Source organism: Heterodontus francisci, chromosome 5, assembly GCF_036365525.1.
Source record: "Heterodontus francisci isolate sHetFra1 chromosome 5, sHetFra1.hap1, whole genome shotgun sequence".
In the NCBI taxonomy this organism is placed as follows: Eukaryota; Metazoa; Chordata; class Chondrichthyes; order Heterodontiformes; family Heterodontidae; genus Heterodontus; species Heterodontus francisci.
Window position 1 is genome coordinate 117,189,932 of NC_090375.1, and position 18,632 is coordinate 117,208,563.

At 42.5% G+C, this 18,632-nt stretch overlaps 1 protein-coding gene across 3 annotated transcripts in view; it reads left to right on the top strand.

Moving 5' to 3' along the window:
* The first annotated feature begins 313 nt into the window (after positions 1–313).
* Positions 314–18,632, top strand: part of c5h8orf34 (chromosome 5 C8orf34 homolog) — a 567,297-nt gene continuing 548,978 nt past the window's right edge. For all 3 annotated transcript variants that reach the window (XM_068031961.1, XM_068031962.1, XM_068031964.1), the window contains exon 1: positions 314–587. In XM_068031961.1, the coding sequence (XP_067888062.1) occupies positions 522–587 (66 nt within the window). In that variant the 5' untranslated portion in view covers positions 314–521. The remainder of the gene's footprint in view (positions 588–18,632) is intronic.

Genomic DNA, 18,632 nt, shown 5'->3' on the forward strand with positions numbered 1-18,632 from the left:
GTCTTTACTTACCCTAGTCCCAAATCCAAGGCTAGGAATGGCGCTATTTGCATTGCAGCCAATGGACGAACTGGTAAGGCGGGGCTTTGATGTTCGCGGTGTATTCCCAGTTTGGTAAAAAGCCAACGAAGAAATGAGGAGGAGCTCGTTTTTCACACGCTATCGAGGATGTTTGCGGATTGACTAGGTCGATGCCCAGTGGGTGAGGTGATCCCATTGCACGCTGTGCGAAACCCGTCGCTAGGGAGCAACCGGGAGACGCAACGCCTTGTGTTTGCCAGGAAACAGCAACTAACAACTTGAGCCTGTGTATTAGAGAAGCGGACAGCTCCCCGGCTTCCACAACTTCAACACTGCGATACAATTAGAAAAAAAAGTGTATCACCTGCAAGTTAGATTCGTGAACCGTTAGATAGCCAGTAAAACAAAGTTTTTCTTTCATTTTTTCTTTACAATTTTCGTATTTTAGAATTTTAAAATAAAAACGGTATTTGTTACACAGAGATAGGAGGATATTTTTGATGGCGTCTCAGCAGTCTCGAATTCAATCCTACCTGGAAAAAAACAAGATTGGTCCTCTGTTCGAGGTGAGACTGACTTGTAAATACATTTTGAAATGGGTGAAAATACAGCATATGAGCGAAAAGTGAACAGAGTAGGCGTTGAAAGCTGGAGTTAGTCGAGATGTCCAATTAGAAAAGGTAACACAAAATACATTAAACTAGTGAGGAGTGTAAACCTGCAGTATTTTACATGTAATATGTAGCGAATTCTTGGTAGAGAAGGGGATTTTTGTGATGAGAAATATTGAATCTGTTCAAAAGCACCCAAAGGTGTAACATCTCACTGAAAGTACTCCGCAGGCTGCCTTAAAAATCTTTTGGTTGCACATTATTTGGGGGTTCTTATCTCGAGCAGATTTCAGAAACCTGGCAGTGTAAATTGATGATGGTTCTTTACGGGTTAAGTGATATTTAAAGTAGGAAATGGTTATTAGATCGTGCAGTAGTTAGTTCATTTTCTTTCTCGCCGAAGTTGTCGTATATAACACCTTAGGACAACAAATGATCTTTTAAAAATTGTTAAATATCTCACTGCCGAGGCGTTATAAACTTGTTTTGTCCTGGAGACAGACATGTCAGCATTCGAAGGGGAGACACGGGAGACGTTATCAGAAGTGTATAACCAAGACTTTGACGAGTAAAGCAAAGCTTTCTTCTTCCCGGCACTTTCACAATGTTGCTGATCTACATATTATCTCACTGCTTTTACCCAATTACTGTGTTTAATATTTCCAATGGGATTCATTTGTGGTTTAAAAAATCCTTCATGGTCACTGACAGAATAACGTGCCCCGCAGCCTGCGGGAAAACCATCTTTTTATATAAAAAAGGGACATTTCTGCAGCAAGTAGATGATGTGTCTGAACCCATCACAAGTGGAGGAAGAGCCCTCTCTGAGCGAAAATGATGATGGGCTTTGCATATGTGAGCGCGCACGCGTGTTGTAGCAGCAGCAGGGATGCAAGTGATTTGGATTCTCTGAACGGTGAGTTTTAAAGAGACACTACCTTTGTGAAATAAGTGTGAATATTTTTCGTTTGCTTACAATTGCACAGCCTGCTGGAATAGACTGATTTCAAAGCGCAACGCTATCCTGACGAAATGGAGGCACTTCTTTGTTCTTTCCTATACAAGAAATAAAGGCTTGTTAAACACTTCTGAATGAAAACTACTCCCCTTTATCTCTGTGTATCCCTTTTATTCAATAGGTATTTGCGGAGTCAGCAGATCGTCAAGAAAAATTACAATAAAATAGTGCAGTACACATGCTGTTTTAGTAACTAAAATATGTTTAGCGCAGGATCATTTGTACAATTAAAGCGCAACAGCTAAAATATGATTTCAGAACATGTCAGTACTGATAAAACTGTAGTTTGTTTCTCTGTAGTGGACGTATTTTTTCTTCCTTCTATTTTCTTTCCAGTTTTATCTTTTCTTCAGAATGTTACTGTGCTAGTAAAGATAATGGGTCTTATTGTAAGTTACTTATCAAGATCTTCCTTGTTTTAGTTATTGAATAGTCATTATTTAAGGAAAATATTTTTTTTTTAAAAAGACGGGGGGTAGGGGAGGGGGTTAAAAGAGTTTAGGATTTGTTGGTGATTTGCCCGATTTTCAGTTTTGAAGCTTAATTAGTAAATTTGAATACTAATTCTAATCTTTGGGATATGAACAAATTATATGGAATGTTCTGGCATATCTTTCTGTGTAAGCCATCAATCAATAGTAGTAAAATGTAACATTTGAAGAGAGAACAAGAAAGAGGCAGAAATTCTGTGCTCTGGGTGAGACTAAGAGGTGCTTTTGTTGCTAATGGCGCCAAATCAATAGTATTTTTGAAGTCTGCCAGTGTGTTCTGTCATCTGTCACACTGTAGCAGGGCTTTTTGGTGTGCTTTCTGCAATGGTACTGTCATTTGTGAATGAATTGTGATCAGTCATAATCACAACAATAATGGACTTCTAGTTAATTTTGTTAAAGATGACAACATGCACAATTGCAAGTTCTGTGAATGTACGGTGACATAAAACCTATAGTGGACAAATCCATTGTCGTTAAAGATACAGCCAGAACATTGCAGTGCAGAATATATATATGTTTGCACAAATTTCATTACAGTAGTACAAATCTTGGAGCAGTAAAATTAGAAGTTTTGGAGAGTGGTGAAATGCAGTGCTTTGATGTATGCGGAGAAACTGGCCATAATCTTCCAAACCTCCTTAGATGCGGGGGGTGGTGCCAGAGGACTGCAGAACTGCAAATGTTACACTTTTGTTCAAAAAAGGGTGCAAGGATAAGCCCAGCAACTAGAAGCCAATCAAGTTAACCCTGGTGGTGGAAAAGCTTTTGGAAACAATAATTTGGGACAAAATTAACAGTCACTTGGAAAAATGTGGATTAATTAAGGAAAGCCAGCAGAGATCTAAGGGTAAATCATGTTTCACTAACTTGATTAAGTTTTTTGATGAGGCAACAAAGAAGGTTGATGAGGGTCATGCAGTTGATGTGGTGTATATGGAATTCCAAAGCACTTGATAAAATGCCCCATAACAGGCTTGTCAGCAAAGTTAAAGCCCGTGGAATAAAAGGGACAGTGGCAGCATGGATACAAAGTTGGTTGAATGACAGGAAACGGTAGTGTTGAATGATTGTTTTTTGGACTGGAGAAAGATATAGTGGGATTCCCCAGGGGTTGGTGTTAGGACCATTGCTTTTGTTGATCTATATTAATGACCTAGACTTTGGTGTACAGAGCACACTTTCAAAATTTGCAGATGATACAAAACTTGGAAGTATTGTGAACTGTGAGGAGGATAGTGATAGACTTCAAGAGGACTTAGGCTGGTGGAATGGGCAGACAAATGGCAGATGAAATTTTATGCAAAGAAGTGTGAAGTGATTCATTTTGGTAGGAAGAACGAGGACAGGCAATATAAAATAAAGGATACGATTCTAAAGGGGGTAAAGGAGCAGAGGGACCTGGGGTATATGTGCACAGATCATTGAAGATGGAAGGGCAGGTTGAGAAAGGGGTTAATAAAGCATACAGGATCCTGGGCTTTATTAATCAGCATAGAGAACAAAAGCAAGGAAGTTATGTTGAACCTGTATACAATATTGGTTCAGCCTTAACTGGAGTATTGTGTCCAGTTCTGGGCATCACACTTTAGGAAAGATGTTAAGGGATAGGAGATGGTGAAGAAAAGATTCATAAGAATGGCTCTTGGGATGTGGAGCTTCAGTTACATGAATAGATTGGAGAAACTGGGGCTGTTCTCCTTGGAGAAGAGAAGATTAAGAGGAGATTTGATAGAGGTGTTCAAAATCATGAAGAGTCTGGACAGAGTAGATAGGGAGAAACTGTTCCTATTGGTGCAAGGGTCAGAAACCAGAGGACCCTGATATAAGGTGATTGGCAAAAAAGCAATGGCGCCAAGAGGAAAATCTTTTTTGCGCAGCGTGCGGTTATGATTCAGAATACACTGCCTCAGATTGTGGTGGATGCAGATTCAATAGTGAATAGAGAATTGGATAATTATCTGAAGAGAAAATTTTCAGGGCGATGGGGAAAAGGTGATGGAGTGGGACTAGGTGAGTTGCTATTCCAAAGAGCCAGCAAGGACACGATGGGCCAAATAGCCTCCTTCTGTGCTGTAACCATTCTATGATTCTATTTCCTGAAGACTATCTAGATGGTTGAATGATTTTTTTTTTAGTTGGTATAATATTTCAAAGACTGATCTTTTAACATTCCTTTATCAGCTACCATTATGAATGATAAACCGGATGCATGCAGATGAAGGTTAACTGGAAAGCTCACTAAAGAAACAGCTTACATAGCACGCTTTATGTCTCGGAGCATTATATAACCAATAACTTGCTTCTGAAGTGCAGTCATTGTGTAATGTAGGCAAACAAAACAGCCTCTTCGCATACAGCAAAGTTATGTAAACAGTAACTGACCAAAAAAATAAATATGTTTTTAATTGAGGATGGCTGGTACTCAAAGCTTTCTGGACAAAAATAGGGTTTATTTTCTATCATACAGTTTCATGTTCACCTTTTTTAAAACCCTGCTTCAAAGGCTGATGCACATACTCACTGAGGCACTATCCAGCAAGCCATTTTTACAGTACCAAAGCTTTTCCTTTTTCATGATAGACTATTAACTTCACTTTTCAGTTTAAAAAAAAACCCCTCAAAACTGCTTTTCATCCAAGAAAATAAAGAAACGTTGGCTTGTATTTTCCCTTTTGCATGTAAGTTTACAGTCTGAATTTTGAGAATTTTACATGCAAATAATAACTGGCCAATTAAAACAGTTTTACCCACTGGTATCAACACCTTTAAGAAGAAAAGATAACTGATTACATTTTGTTAGATTTACTGATTGTCTTTCTATTTTGAAAAGTTTTCTGCAACACTGGTTTTTTTCCTTTTACTTGGATTGCTCTGTTTTGTCTTCGAGGGCCTGAGCTGTGTGTGGGGGCGTGGGGAGAAACGTTTGTAAGAGACTTTGCAGATTGCATTTTGGCCCTTGTTGAGATTTGGACATTGCCCAACACTCTGTTTAATTGTGTTTAATGGAAACAGATAACTTTTAAAGTTCTGCTCTTATAAACCAAAAATTAATTGTCTGTGCAGTGAAAGGGAATGTCATTCTGGACTAACAATATGCCATTTTGTAACTAATGGGACGTATCAGGAAAAAGTACCAACTGCTGTCACAAATGAAAAATCACAATGATAGCCTTGATTATAGACGACTGGATCAAATTCATTGTAAGTCATACTTAATGTGAAAGCAAACCAATCAAATGGTAATACAGAACTTGACTAATTTAAAATGTTTTGAGGCCTGTCATGCACATCATCATTGGCCTCCTTGTCTTGAGAGACAATGGGTAAGCGCCTGGAGGTGGTCAGTGGTTTGTGAAGCAGCGCCTGGAGTGGGTATAAAGGCCAATTCTAGAGTGACAGACTCTTCCACAGGTGCTGCAGATAAAATTGGTTGTCGGGGCTGTTACACAGTTGGCTCTCTCCTTGCGCTTCTGTCTTTTTTCCTGCCAACTGCTAAGTCTCTTCGACTCGCCACTCTTTAGCCGCGCCTTTATGGTTGTCCGCCAGCTCTGGCGATCACTGGCAACTGACTCCTACGACTTGTGATCAATGTCACAGGACGTCATGTCACGTTTGCAGACATCTTTAAAGCAGAGACAAGGACGGCCGGTGGGTCTGATACCAGTGACGAGCTGGCTGTACAATGTGTCCTTGGGGATCCTGTCATCTTCCATGTGGCTCACATGGCCAAGCCATCTCAAGCGCCGCTGGCTTAGTAGGGTGTATATGCTGGGGATGTTGGCCGCCTCGAGGACTTCTGTGTTGGAGATACGGTCCTGCCACCTGATGCCAAGGATTCTCCGGAGGCAGCGAAGATGGAATGAATTGAGACATCACTCTTGGCTGACGTATGTTGTCCAGGCCTCGCTGCCGTAGAGCAAGGTACTGAGTACACAGGCTTGATACAGTTGGACTTTTGTGTTCTGTGTCAGTGCACCATTTTCCCACACTCTCTTGGCCAGTCTGGACATAGCAGAGGAAGCCTTTCCCATGCGCTTGTTGAATTGTGCATCGAGAGACAGGTTACTGGTGATAGTTGAGCCTAGGTAGGTGAACTCTTGAACCACTTCCAGAGTGTGGTCGCCGATATTTACGGATGGGACATTTTGACGTCCTGTCCCATGATGTTCGTTTTCTTGAGGCTAATGGTTAGGCCAAATTCGGTGCAGGCAGCCACAATCCTGTCGATGAGTCTCTGCAGACACTCTTCATTGTGAGATGTTAATGCAGCATCGTCAGCAAAGAGGAGTTCCCTGATGAGGACTTTCCGTACTTTGGTCTTCGCTCTTAGACGGGCAAGGTTGAACAACCTGCCACCTAATCTTGTGTGGAGGAAAATTCCTTCTTCTGAAGACTTGAACGCATGTGAGAGCAGCAGGGAGAAGAAGATCCCAAACAATGTAGGTGTGAGAACACGGCCCTGTTTCACGCCACTCAGGATAGGAAAGGGGTCTGATGAGGCACCGCTATGCTGAATTGTGCCTTTCATATTGTCATGGAATGAGGTGATGATACTTAGTAGCTTTGGTGGACATCTAATCTTTTCTAGTAGTCTGAAGAGACCACGTCTGCTGATGAGGTCAAAGGCTTTGGTGAAATCAATGAAAGCAACGTAGAGGGGCATCTGTTGTTCGCGGCATTTCTCCTGTAGCTGGCGAAGGGAGAACTGCATGTCAATGGTGGATCTCTCTGATCGAAAGCCACACTGTGCCTCAGGGTAGACACGCTCAGCCAGCTTTTTGCTATGCTGAGCAGGGAGATTCCACAGTAGTTGTTGCAGTCACCGCGGTCACCCTTGTTCTTATAGAGGGTAATGATATTGGCATCGCACATGTCCTGTGGTACTGCTCCCTCGTCCCAGCACAGGCAAAGCAGTTCATGGAGTGCTGAGAGTATAGCAGGCTTGGCACTCTTGATTATTTCAGGGGTAATGCCATCCTTTCCAGGGGCTTTTCCACTGGCTAGAGAATCAATGGCATCCCTGAGTTCCGATTTTGTTGGCTGTTCATCCAGCTCATCCATGACTGGCAGAGATTGGGCTGCATTGAAGGCTGTATCAGTGACAACATTTTCCCTGGAGTACAGTTCTAGGTAGTTCTCCACCCAGTGCTCCATTTGCTTACGTTGCTCAGTGATTGTTTCCCCTGATTTAGATTTGAGGGGGGCAATCGTCTTGATGGTTGGCCGAAAAGCTCTCTTAATGCCATCATGCATTCCTCTGATATTTCTGGTGTCAGAGGCCATCTGAATATGACTGCATAGGTGTTGCCAGTAGTCATTTGCGCAGCGCCTGGCTGTTCTTTGTGCAGCACTTCTGGCTGCTTTAAGTGCTACGGATGTTAACTCGCTAGGGGCTTTCTTGTAGTTCAACAGTGCAATGCACTTAGCGGCTATGACAGGTTCCAGCTCTTCAATGTGAGATTGAAACCAGTCTGCATTCCGCTTCACACCTTTGCCGTAGGTGGTCATTGCTGAGTCACAGATGGCGTCTCTGATGTGGGCGCATGATGTTGGTTTCTGCATCCCCTGTGGGAGTGTTTTGAAGGGCTTTTTCAAGTGAATTTAGAAACTTACGTAACAGCTGTGGATGAGAAATTCTGTGCGGGCGGCCATTCTGCTTGGAGTGATGCAGCTTCTTTGGTTTGAGGCTAACCTTGCTGCACACCAGGGAGTGGTCGGTGTCGCAGTCCGCACTGTGGAAGCTGCGTGTGATTTGAATGCTGTTTAAAGAGGCTCACCTTGTGACGATGAGGTCCAGCGGGTGCCAACGACGTGATCTTGGGTGCCTCCAAGAAACCTGGTGACAGGGTTTAGTATGAAAGAATGAGTTGGTAATGCAGAGGTTATGATAGATACACAACTCAAGCAGTCTCTGTCCATTCTCATTCATCCTACCAATGCCATAGCGCCCAAGGCATGAGTCATGGTCGGCCCCAACCCTGGTGTTAAAGTCCCCCAGCAGGAACAGGTGTTCAGTGTTGGGGATGCTACTAATGATATTATGGAGTTCCTCGTAGAACTGGTCTTTAGCTTCAGATGGGGAGCAGAGTGTTGGAGCATAGATGCTGAGTAGGTGTACTAGACCAGAGGCGGTGAACAGTCGGATGGACAATATGCGTTCCGAGCCATTTGAGGGTGGCTCTATCATGCTAAGCAAAGAGTTTCTGATGGCGAAGCCCACTCCATGCTGTCTTGGTTCCTCAGGATCCCTACCCTGCCAGAAGAAGATGTAGTCTTGCTCTCTTAGAGATCTGCTCGCAGGGAGGCGTGTCTCCTGAAGTGCTGCAATGTCCACATTGAGTCTACTGAGCTCGTTGTTAATGATGGCGGTCTTCCGAGAATCGTTGATTTGTGTAAGGTCTTCCGACAGGCCAGGACACATAGTTCTGACATTCCAGCTTGCAAAACGAAGGGCTGGTACCCTCTTTCCTTTTTTGGTCGTGCTGTTTGGTGCTGTGTTACAGTCCACTTGTCGGGCAATGACCCTGAGCTCCAAGCACCCATTGAAGCAGGTGGGCTGTGGCGGGACAGAACCTTACTGACTGGGGACTGCCCGGTTTGAGGCGGATGGTAGCTGTCCAGTGAGATGTGATGACCTCGCCCACTGACAAAGGCAACTCGTGGCGCCCAATCTCTACACCAATTGAGCTGGACTTATAACCCGTAACTGCTGCCTTCCGTGTTGATTTGGTCGCTGTGAGGCGACTATGGAGTGACCTCTCCATGGCGCATGCCTGAGTTGATGTATGGAGGTTGTGAGTTGCCCAAGTGTCAAAACCCCCCTCTCGGCCTTCCTGGTGGGGTCCAAAGGAGTGCAGAGCACGACGTTTGGCACCAGTATGGCTGCAGGAACTGCCGGAAACATGCCAAAGGTGACACATGACCGCCTTCGGGGTTCCAAACCCTAACAGAAAATCCGGAGCGGAACCCCGAAGGCGATGATACAATATTCACTGAGTAACTCTGCAGAGTTATGAGAAAACAGACTTTGTCTTTAAAAAATGTACCTTTATTTTTAAAAAGAGAACAATGGTTGGCTTGCTGAGCCTTGACCGAGGAAGACCTATTTAACCCATCCTTTGGGTCCTCTAACATCCCAAAGAAGGTTTCAGATAACCATAATCTGTCTGCGGTGCCAGTTCAGTCTCTTCTGACGGAGCTTGTTTGACCATGGACCGGGTCACTACACAGTCACGAAAAATGCCAGGGACCTTTTCCTGTAACTGCTCTATCTACCTGACCGATCTCAGTCTCTGTAAAACCACTGGGGAAGCTAGCTCCTTCGCCCCCGCCAGATCATTACCCAGGAGCAGGTCGACCCCATCCACAGGTAAACTGGGGACAATCCCCACAATTACTGGTCCTGAAACAAGGTCGCATTCCAGGTGCATCTGGTATAAAGGTACGGCCATATACCTTGCCCCGATACTGTTTACTAGCATTCTAGCATTCAGTACACTCTCTGGGGGAAATGTCATGCCTTTTCCCAGCAGTAGGAATTGGGTGGTCCCTGTATCCCTAAGTATTATTATGAGCTTACTGGCCTCACTCGAGCAGTATGGGGTCACTTTTTTTACCTCTGGACACAAAATCCTGGTAACTCAGGGATTTTGTTAAGTTTACCCACACTCTCAGCAGTAGGTTTATCGGGTTTTACAGCCGCAGTTAAAGCCACAGCCTGGTCTGCTGTGCTTTTCACCAGCACCCCTTTTCCTGGTGCGCCCTGCCTAAACGTCTGGGTTTTCCCCGTAACCTCCAGCAGTCAGCTCGAAGGTGACCTGCCTTGCTGCAATGGAAACATACAGGCTTTCGAGCATCACTCCTGTTCTCTCAGGTGTTTCCAGCTCTCCCTTTTCGCCCATGGCTGTACATCCTCCTATCACCCTTCCACCTTCTATCCTTTTTCAGGCTTTTGGTGGTTACCGGGGAAGGGTTTCCCTTGGGGAAAGGGCTCATGAATAAGTGCATAATCATCAGCCAGGATTGCTGCCTGCCTGGCTCTTGGAAACTTTTGTTCTTGCACGTGGTTTCTTATGGAAAGGGGAAGTGAGTTTTTGAACTCCTCAAGGAGGATCACTTCTTAGGTTTTCATAGGTGGACTCTATCTTAAGTGCCCTTATCCACTGGTCAAAAGCAAGCTGCTTAACTCTTTCAAATTTGCGATAAGTTTATTTCACCTGCTTTCGGAGGGTTCAGAAGTTTTGGCGGTATGCCTCCAGTGTTAGCTCATGTGCACCCAGGATAGCATTTCTGGTGATCTCATTGTCTGATGAACTCTCATCAGGCAACAGTGAATAAACCTCATGGGCTTTTCCTGTTCTTTTGCTTTGCAATAACAGTGTCCAGCTCTCTGTCAGCCATTTCAGCTATTTTGCAAGCTTTTGAAAAAAGACAAAATATTCTTCCATATCCCCATGGCTGAATTTTGGTATCAACTGGGAGAACTGTAAGAGCTCAGCACTTGGTCCTGAGCTAGAGTAACTCCCTCACTAGCGGTGCCTCCACTGGTTTTATTGGGTCTTCCCCCTAGTTAGTTCGAGCCACTTTAAATCCCTTTCCCCCCTTTTCCTTCTGGAAAGCTTTTTCTTTTTTCCCTTTCTTGGAATTCATTCTCTTTCTCTCTCTAGAAAGTTCTCTATTTTTCTCTTTCCTGAAACACACTCTGCTGTTTCTCCTTCTGGAATTCTAGTTCTAGTCTCCTCTGTTGTAGTTGTACCTTAGCTAATGTTACTCTGTCTGTTTCAGATTCTATGCCAGTCTCCAGTTCTTCTGTGTCAATTTTAAAATGGTTGGCCACAAGTTTTAGGATTTCAGGCTTCCTAGCTTTTGGACAGATAGTAATCTCTAATTGCCCAGTTACATTCCTCAACTCTTTAACAGATAGGGCTTTTAACCTGGCCCAAGATACTTCACTCCTGTTCTAGGAAGGTACTGGCCTCAAATGTGGACATTTTAGTACTTTAGTACTGAAAAGCACAAGAAAACCTATATTGAAGTTTTTAAAATGGTCATAACAGGTCAGATAACAAGTCTGAGAAAGACAGGTGTTTCTAGCTCGGTGTAGTTCAATCTTACTGCATTGAATTGGATATGCAGTCCAACCAAGTGAACTTAGGCATATTTTAGTTTCTTACTATCATTTTTTTGAAGTGCAAGTCGGGTTCATTTGAAGAACATCATCCTGGCTTCCCCCGGATCAAAGCAGACTTTTTGTATCACTCGCATTAGTCGAGAGGCAACCATAGTTTTACCATCAAGTTGCCCCCGATAGATCACTCAGTACATGTAATTATTGTCCCCTTGTCTGATAAATTATTCAAACAATTTTGCTTTCTTAAAGACAATCTGGACCTGTTCTTATCTGGTGTTTTTATGAGGAAAGGCAATTCCATTTCATTCCTAGTTTGTTCCCTTTTAAACTTGTTATAAAAGCAAAAAAATCTCAATCTTATAATCCACAGCAGGGTGAAGCTTCACTTCTGCCATAGCCCCAACTTTTCTATTCAGCAGGAAATTCTATCATTACGTTGTCTGCAATTATGGCTGCACTTGTGCTCAAGGCACTCACTGGATTTGGGAATTCTCAGCAGTAGTGGAAGATGCAGCAAAGAGAATTTAGCAACAGAGTAATCTGGAAGCAAGCACTGACTGTAAAATCTAATACTTTGTCTCCAGCCTTTGAGCTAATCTATAGTTGATATAAATTTTAAAAATTTATGATTAAGACATGCTAGTGCAGGGGAATGCAACACCCTAGATAAATATAAATCAGAAATCATTCCACTCTGTATCATCGAATCACATATATTTACAGCACAGAAGGAGCTTCAGCCCATTGTCCCCACATCAGCCGACAAGTAGCCATCCAGCCTAATCCTACTTTCCAGCTTTTGGTCCATTGTCTTGTAGGTTACGGTACTTCAAGTGCAGAGCCAAGTACTGTTTAAATGTTATGAGGGTTTCTGCCTCTACCACCCTTTCAGGCCGTAAGTTCCAGTTCCTCATTACCATCTGGGTGAAAAGAATATCCTCTCTAATCCCCTCTAAACTCCTGCCTCTTACCCTAAATCTATGCCCTCTGGTTATGGACCCCTCAACCAAGGGGAATCGGGCCGTTCTATCCACTCTATCAAGACCTCTTTATAATTTTATATACTTTAATTAGGTCTCTCCTATCCTATCCAAACTTTCCTCATAACTAAAATTCTCCAGTACAGGCAACATTCTCATACATCTCCTCTATGCCCTCTCTAGTGCAATCGCATCTCTCCTATCGTGCAGTGACCAGAAATGCATGCAATACTCCAGCTGTGGCATAACTAGTGTTTCGTACAGTTCCAGCATCACCTCTCAGCTCTTGTATTCTGTGCCTCAGCTGATTAAAGGCAAATATCCCATATGCCTTCTTGACCACCTTGTCTACCTGTCCAGATACCTTCAGGGATCTGTGGAGATCCAACCAAGGTCTGTCTCTTCCTCTATACTTCTCAGTATACGACTATTTATGGTGTATTCCGTTGTCTTGTTCACCTTCCCCAAATGCACTACCTCACACTTCTCGGCATTGAACTCCCTTTGCCACTGTTCTGCCCACCTGACTAGTCCATTGATATCTTTCTGCAGTCTATAGCTTTCTTCATGCTCAACCTCCAAAATCAATTTTTGTATCGTCTGCAAACTTAATCATACTGCTTACATTCAAGTCCAAATCATTGATCTATACCATAAACAGCAAAGAACCTAGTATTGAGCCCTGTGGAACCCCACTGGTAACAGCCTTCCAGTCACAAACACACAGCGACCATTACCCTTTGCTTCCTGCCTCTGTGCCAATTTTGGATGCAACTTACCACTTTGCCTTAGATCACATGGGTTTTTACTTTTGTGACCAGTCTGCATTGTGGGACCTTATCAAGATCTGTTAAAATCTGTATAGAGTACATCAAATGTAGTACCCTCACCGACCTTTCTTGTTATTTTCTGAAAAAATTCAATCATGTTAGTCAGACACGACCTTCCCTTAACAAATCTGTGCTGACTGTCTTTGATTAATCCATGCCTATCTAAATCCTGTCCCTCAGAATTTTTTCCAATAATTTTAGGCTGACTTGTCTGTAATTACTCGTTCTATCCCTTTCTCCCTTTTTAAACAATGGTACAACATTAGCTCTCCTCTAGTCCACTGGCACCATACCTATAGGCAGAGAGGATAGGAAAATGAAGGTCAGAGCCTCCACTATTTCTTCTCTTGCTTCCCTTAGCAGCCGAGGATACATTTCGTCTAGGCCTGGGATTTATCCACTTTCAAAGATGTTAAATGCCTAATTCTTCTTCCTCTCTATGTTGATTTTGTTTAATATTTCTCCCTAATTGCAATATCTATATTTTCCATCTCTTCTGTGAAAACAGATGCTAAGTATTTAAGAGTCATATCCACGTCCTCCGCCTCCACACGCAGGTTACCCTAATGGTCACTAATAGGCCCTTACTCTTTCTTTAGTTATCCTCTTGCTCTTTATGTATTTATAAAAAAATCTTTGGGGTTTCCTTGATTTTACTTGTCAATATTTTCTATGCTGTTGCTTTGCTTTCCTAGATTCCTTTTTAATTTCATACCTACACTTCTGCTCCTAGGTTTTCAGCAGTATTGAGCCCTTGGTATCTGTCACAAGCTTCCCTTTTTATTTCTTCTTCCTCTTCTTTTAAGCTCTTTGACATCCAAGGGGGCTCTGGATTTATCAGTCCCATCTTTTTTCTTCAAGGGAATATACTTGCTGTGAACCGTAGCTATCTCTTTCTTGAATGCCTTTCACTGATCTGACACTGATTTACCTTCGGATAGTTGCTTCCAGTCCACTTTAGCTAAATCATATCACAGCTTGGTAAAATTAGCTGTTCCTCGATTGACAACTTTTATTCCTGGACTATCTTTGTCCTTTTCCGTAACTACCCTGAATATAACTGAATTATGATCATTTCCACCCAAGTGCTCCCCAACTGATACACCTTCCACCTGCCCAGCTTCATTTCCTAAAACTAAGTCCAGAACTGCCCCCTTTCTTGTTGGAAGAACAATGTAGATTATATTGTGACGCAGTGCTGCTGGGGCCACTGGTCCTCAGGTGTTCCATCTTCTATTTCCTAATCATATATTTGTAAGTGTTCTCCAGTTGGAGGAGGAGCAGTAAGGTGGATGGCTGCTTGGTGTCAGTATTTGCCTCTAGGGATGAAAGTGGCCTGGCATCTAGACATGGCTAACCTGACTTCATAATGCAAGGTGAGTTAATTTGTATATATTATTATCACACGGACTGCAGCAGTTCAAGAAGGCCTACCGCTTACTTCTCAATGTGGTAGGAATATGGGATTAGTGTAGGATTAGTAGAAATGGGTGGTTGATGGTCGGCACAGACTCGGTGGGCTGAAGGGCCTGTTTCAGTGCTGTATCTCTAAACTAAACTAAAGGTAACTCGGGATGAACAACAAATGCTGACCTTGCAGTGATGCTTCCATCACAAGTATGAATAAAATTAAAATTACCTAGTTCTCCTAGCAAGCAGTTCATGGCTTGCTGGAATTGTGCCACAGTTGCAGGGCTGGGATTTATGGTGCTAACAGCTCTTGCTTGCTGTCCTTAAAAAAAAAATCATGCTTCATTTCTGGCAGCAAAATTGTGGGGGAAGAATGCCTCAATTCCATAATCAGGTGTTTGAGGTCCAGCTGCAGGAGATAAAAGAGATCCATCAGTCGAGAGAATGCAAGACATAACCAGTTTCGTTCCTTATTTCTAATTTAATTTTTTTCTTAAGTTGCATTTTTAAAACAAAACCTCTTTGAGGAAACCAGATGGGAAGGGAGAATAGGAGAGGACCTCTGGCATGTGACTGCCTGCCTTTGAGGGGTGAGGTGAGTGATGGGGACGGGACGATATAGGAGTTGTACAGGTAGTTTAAAGGGGGTAAGTTAGTGATGGGAGTGAGGAAATACAAGGTTGGGATAATTAGAAAGTAGGGACGAGTAGAGTGAGGTGAAACAAAAGTGCTGGAGGAAGGGGATGGAAAAGAAGCTATAGCAGGCTGCCATACTTTCTCATTTAATATCTACTGCAGTCATCGGTCCCACTTGACTCATTTATCTTCATTAGCATCAACGCCCCCTTATCATTTTTTTTTTGCTGTACAGCATTTTTCATTTGCTCACACAGAGGGGGATGATTTCCACAACACACGTTAGGGGAGATTTCCATTGTGTGTTATGTAACAAAAACATCAAGCAAAATAATCCCTTATATGACCCTAAACTGAAATGACCTAGATTAACCCATTTTTTTAACTGATAGTAAATAAGCTATTCCGCATAAAAGCATACACTCAAAAATTTGGATGTTTGCGTATTCATATCAAAATAATAGCACCTTGTAATGCTGAGACAGCAAAAAAATCAGCACGTACGATAGTTATCTTTTGCTATATTTAGTATTTGAAGACATTTCAGCAGACTGCTGTGTAAATAATGAATTGGGACGGTTAAAATACATAGTTAGGATCATCAGTTTATTTTTACTTTGAAGTTAAGTATTTGTATTACTGGTCACACTCCCATAGTGTTGTACACTGAAGTCAGCAAATGCAGGGCTGAATTTTGAGGCCTTCGGCGTCAGGTCCCGTGGTGGGGGGGCCCGGAAAATTCTCCAGGAGAGGCCCACCATGACCCCCGACACCAAGAAGGCCTCGTCGCATTTTACCGGCGTTGGCGAAGCCTTGGTGCGGCCCGCCCGCCCTCCATCGCCAAGCGGCGGGGCCTTTATTTGCCGACTAAAACTTAAGCAAAAAAAAGGTTAATTAACATACCTGGATGGGGTGGCAGTCCCACACCGATATTGCGGTGGGTGACCCGAAGTCCCATGCCTTCCGAACCCTGTTTGGGGATTCAAGGCAAGACACTGGTGGGGAAAGGGGAGGAGTGTAATTATTAGGGCGGGGATGGGCGGAATGGGAAAAACACTTTTTATTGGCTTTGGGGATGGTGGGAAGGGGTTAAAGGCAAATGTAATGAGGTTGGGGGGATGTTCAGGTTGGGAATAAAATACATTTTCGAGATATAGGCCAATAAAAAACATTGGGGGTGTTGGGAAAGGGCCTCCAGCTTTTAGTTTTTTTTTTAAAGAGAATGCAGAGGAATGTACCTTTTTAAAAATCCAATCTTTTCCTAAAGGCTTAAAGCCCTTTAAAAATGGTGCCTGCATGGTGGTGCCGGACGCCGCTGCCGAGGATGGAGCGGCCGCCCCCTCTACGTCATCAGAGGCAGCCATTCCGGCCCCTCCAGTTAAATGAGCCCACACTTGAAATATTGCTCAACGGCATAGAGCTTATAATATTCAGCCCACAGTCTCTGTCTAATTTGGCTCTTTCACTTGCCTTGTATTATTCTCAGTGGCTCAAAGTTGCAAACAAGCAATTGCTGACTTAAGCTGGAGAGGGCATTCAGCTTAGTTAATACTGAAGATGACTGCAACAAAGTACAATATATTAATAAACTTACAGAATGAGTGAGTAAATGCTGAATTAATTCAGCACAAGTGTGAGATGTATTTTGGTCGGAGGAATAAAAAGGTGACATTCTACTTGGAAAATAAGTTTAAATGGGTAAAGGAGCAAAGGTATCCAGGGGGTACAGATGCAGATCATTAAAAGTAGTAACATTAGTTTAAACGTAATTGCAAACAAAGCACTGGGTTCATTTGTGGACAAATGGAGATAGAAAGCCTGGAACGTACACTAAACATGCAGAGAAACTTGTTTAGACCACACTTGTGCTGTGTACAGTTCTGGTCTCCATATTGCAAAAATGAAGGTGCCAAAAAGATTTACAAGGTTGGTGTCAGAGTGAGAGAGATATATTATCGGGAAAAACTGAATAAGCTGGGGTTCTTTTCTCTCGAAAAGAGGAGTGAGGTGTTGCCTAATAATTATAAAAGGGTAGATGTTGAGAAAATGTTTCCACTTGTGGTGGTGGTGGGGGGGGGGGAGTCAAAAACTAGAGGTCATGAACATAAGATAGTCCCTAATAAATTAATTAAAGAATTCAAGAGAAATGTCCTTGTTCACAATGTGGTTAGATCGTAGAACTTGCTATCAAGGGGAGTCGGTGTGGCCAATAAGATATGACTTTTTAAGGGGAAGCTAGATAAGTACATGAGAGGGAATGAATATAAGGATCTGCTAAAGATGAAAGGTCACAGACCTAAAATGATAATTCTGTTTATTTCTCCACAGATGCTGCCAGACCTACTGAGTATTTCCATAATTTTCTGTTCTCATTTAAGAATGTTATACACTTTGGGTGAGATGAAGTAGGATGGGCAAAAGCTCGTGTGGAGCATAAACACCAGCATAGACCAGTTTACATCAAATTAATCAACGATTACTGATGAAGATTTCCATTTTTGCACATAATATAAGAAAATGGTTTGCAAAATTGTAAGGCAATGGCAGTGCAGCCCATTAACTGGTGGGAGGATTAGATAGAATTGCATTTTGTTGCAGCTTCTGATTACTTAGAAGGGCTACACAGAAAAACGCTGTCCATCCCAACTACGTCCTCCAAACTCAGTAAATGCTAGTATGCGGCAAAAGTTAATTTATTATGATCAATCAAAATGTGTTATTTGGCTTGGTCAATTGGAAATACTGCCTTTTTTAATTACATTTCTCACATTTTGGATTCCTACAGTGTTATACAAAATGCAAACATCTGTCATGAGTTCACCCATTCAATTAACAGCCTGCATGATTTTAAATCCAAACATTTTCATTGTGTGTACCTCTACACACAACACTAAATCATTAGAATTAACCCCATTTATAATATTGTCACACATAACAATATGAAACATTATTTTCCACTTGGCTCTTTGTTAAGCTAGTTTCCTTTTCTGACTTTAAGGTTGATTTAGTGTAGGTGTGGTTATCCATGTTTTTAAAATTTTGCACTTTACAGCATGATATTTTCAATGTGCTCTTGCCCACAATCTCTCTGTTGCATCAATTTCGAATTTCCATTTCCCCTTTCCTGGCATTGGTTTAAATATAGGGCTAAGTAAAGGAGATTTCCAGGTGTCCAGCAACAGTGATGTCATCAAGCAGGATAAGCAGCCAATCATATTTAAGTAATTTCACAGACAGCAAACCTGAAAATAAAATGCATTTCTTATCCTTCACTTACATTAAATTGCAGAGAGTGATATAAATGGGCCATACATTTGTGATTAAGATTTTTTTTTATTCATTCATGGGATGTGGGCATCGCTGGCTAAACCAGCATTTATTGCCCATTCCTAGTTGCCCTTGAGAAGATGTGGTGAGCTGCCTTCTTGAATTGCTGCGGTCCATGTGAGGTAGATACACCAACAATGCTGTTAGGAAGGGAGTTCCAGGATTTTGACCCAGC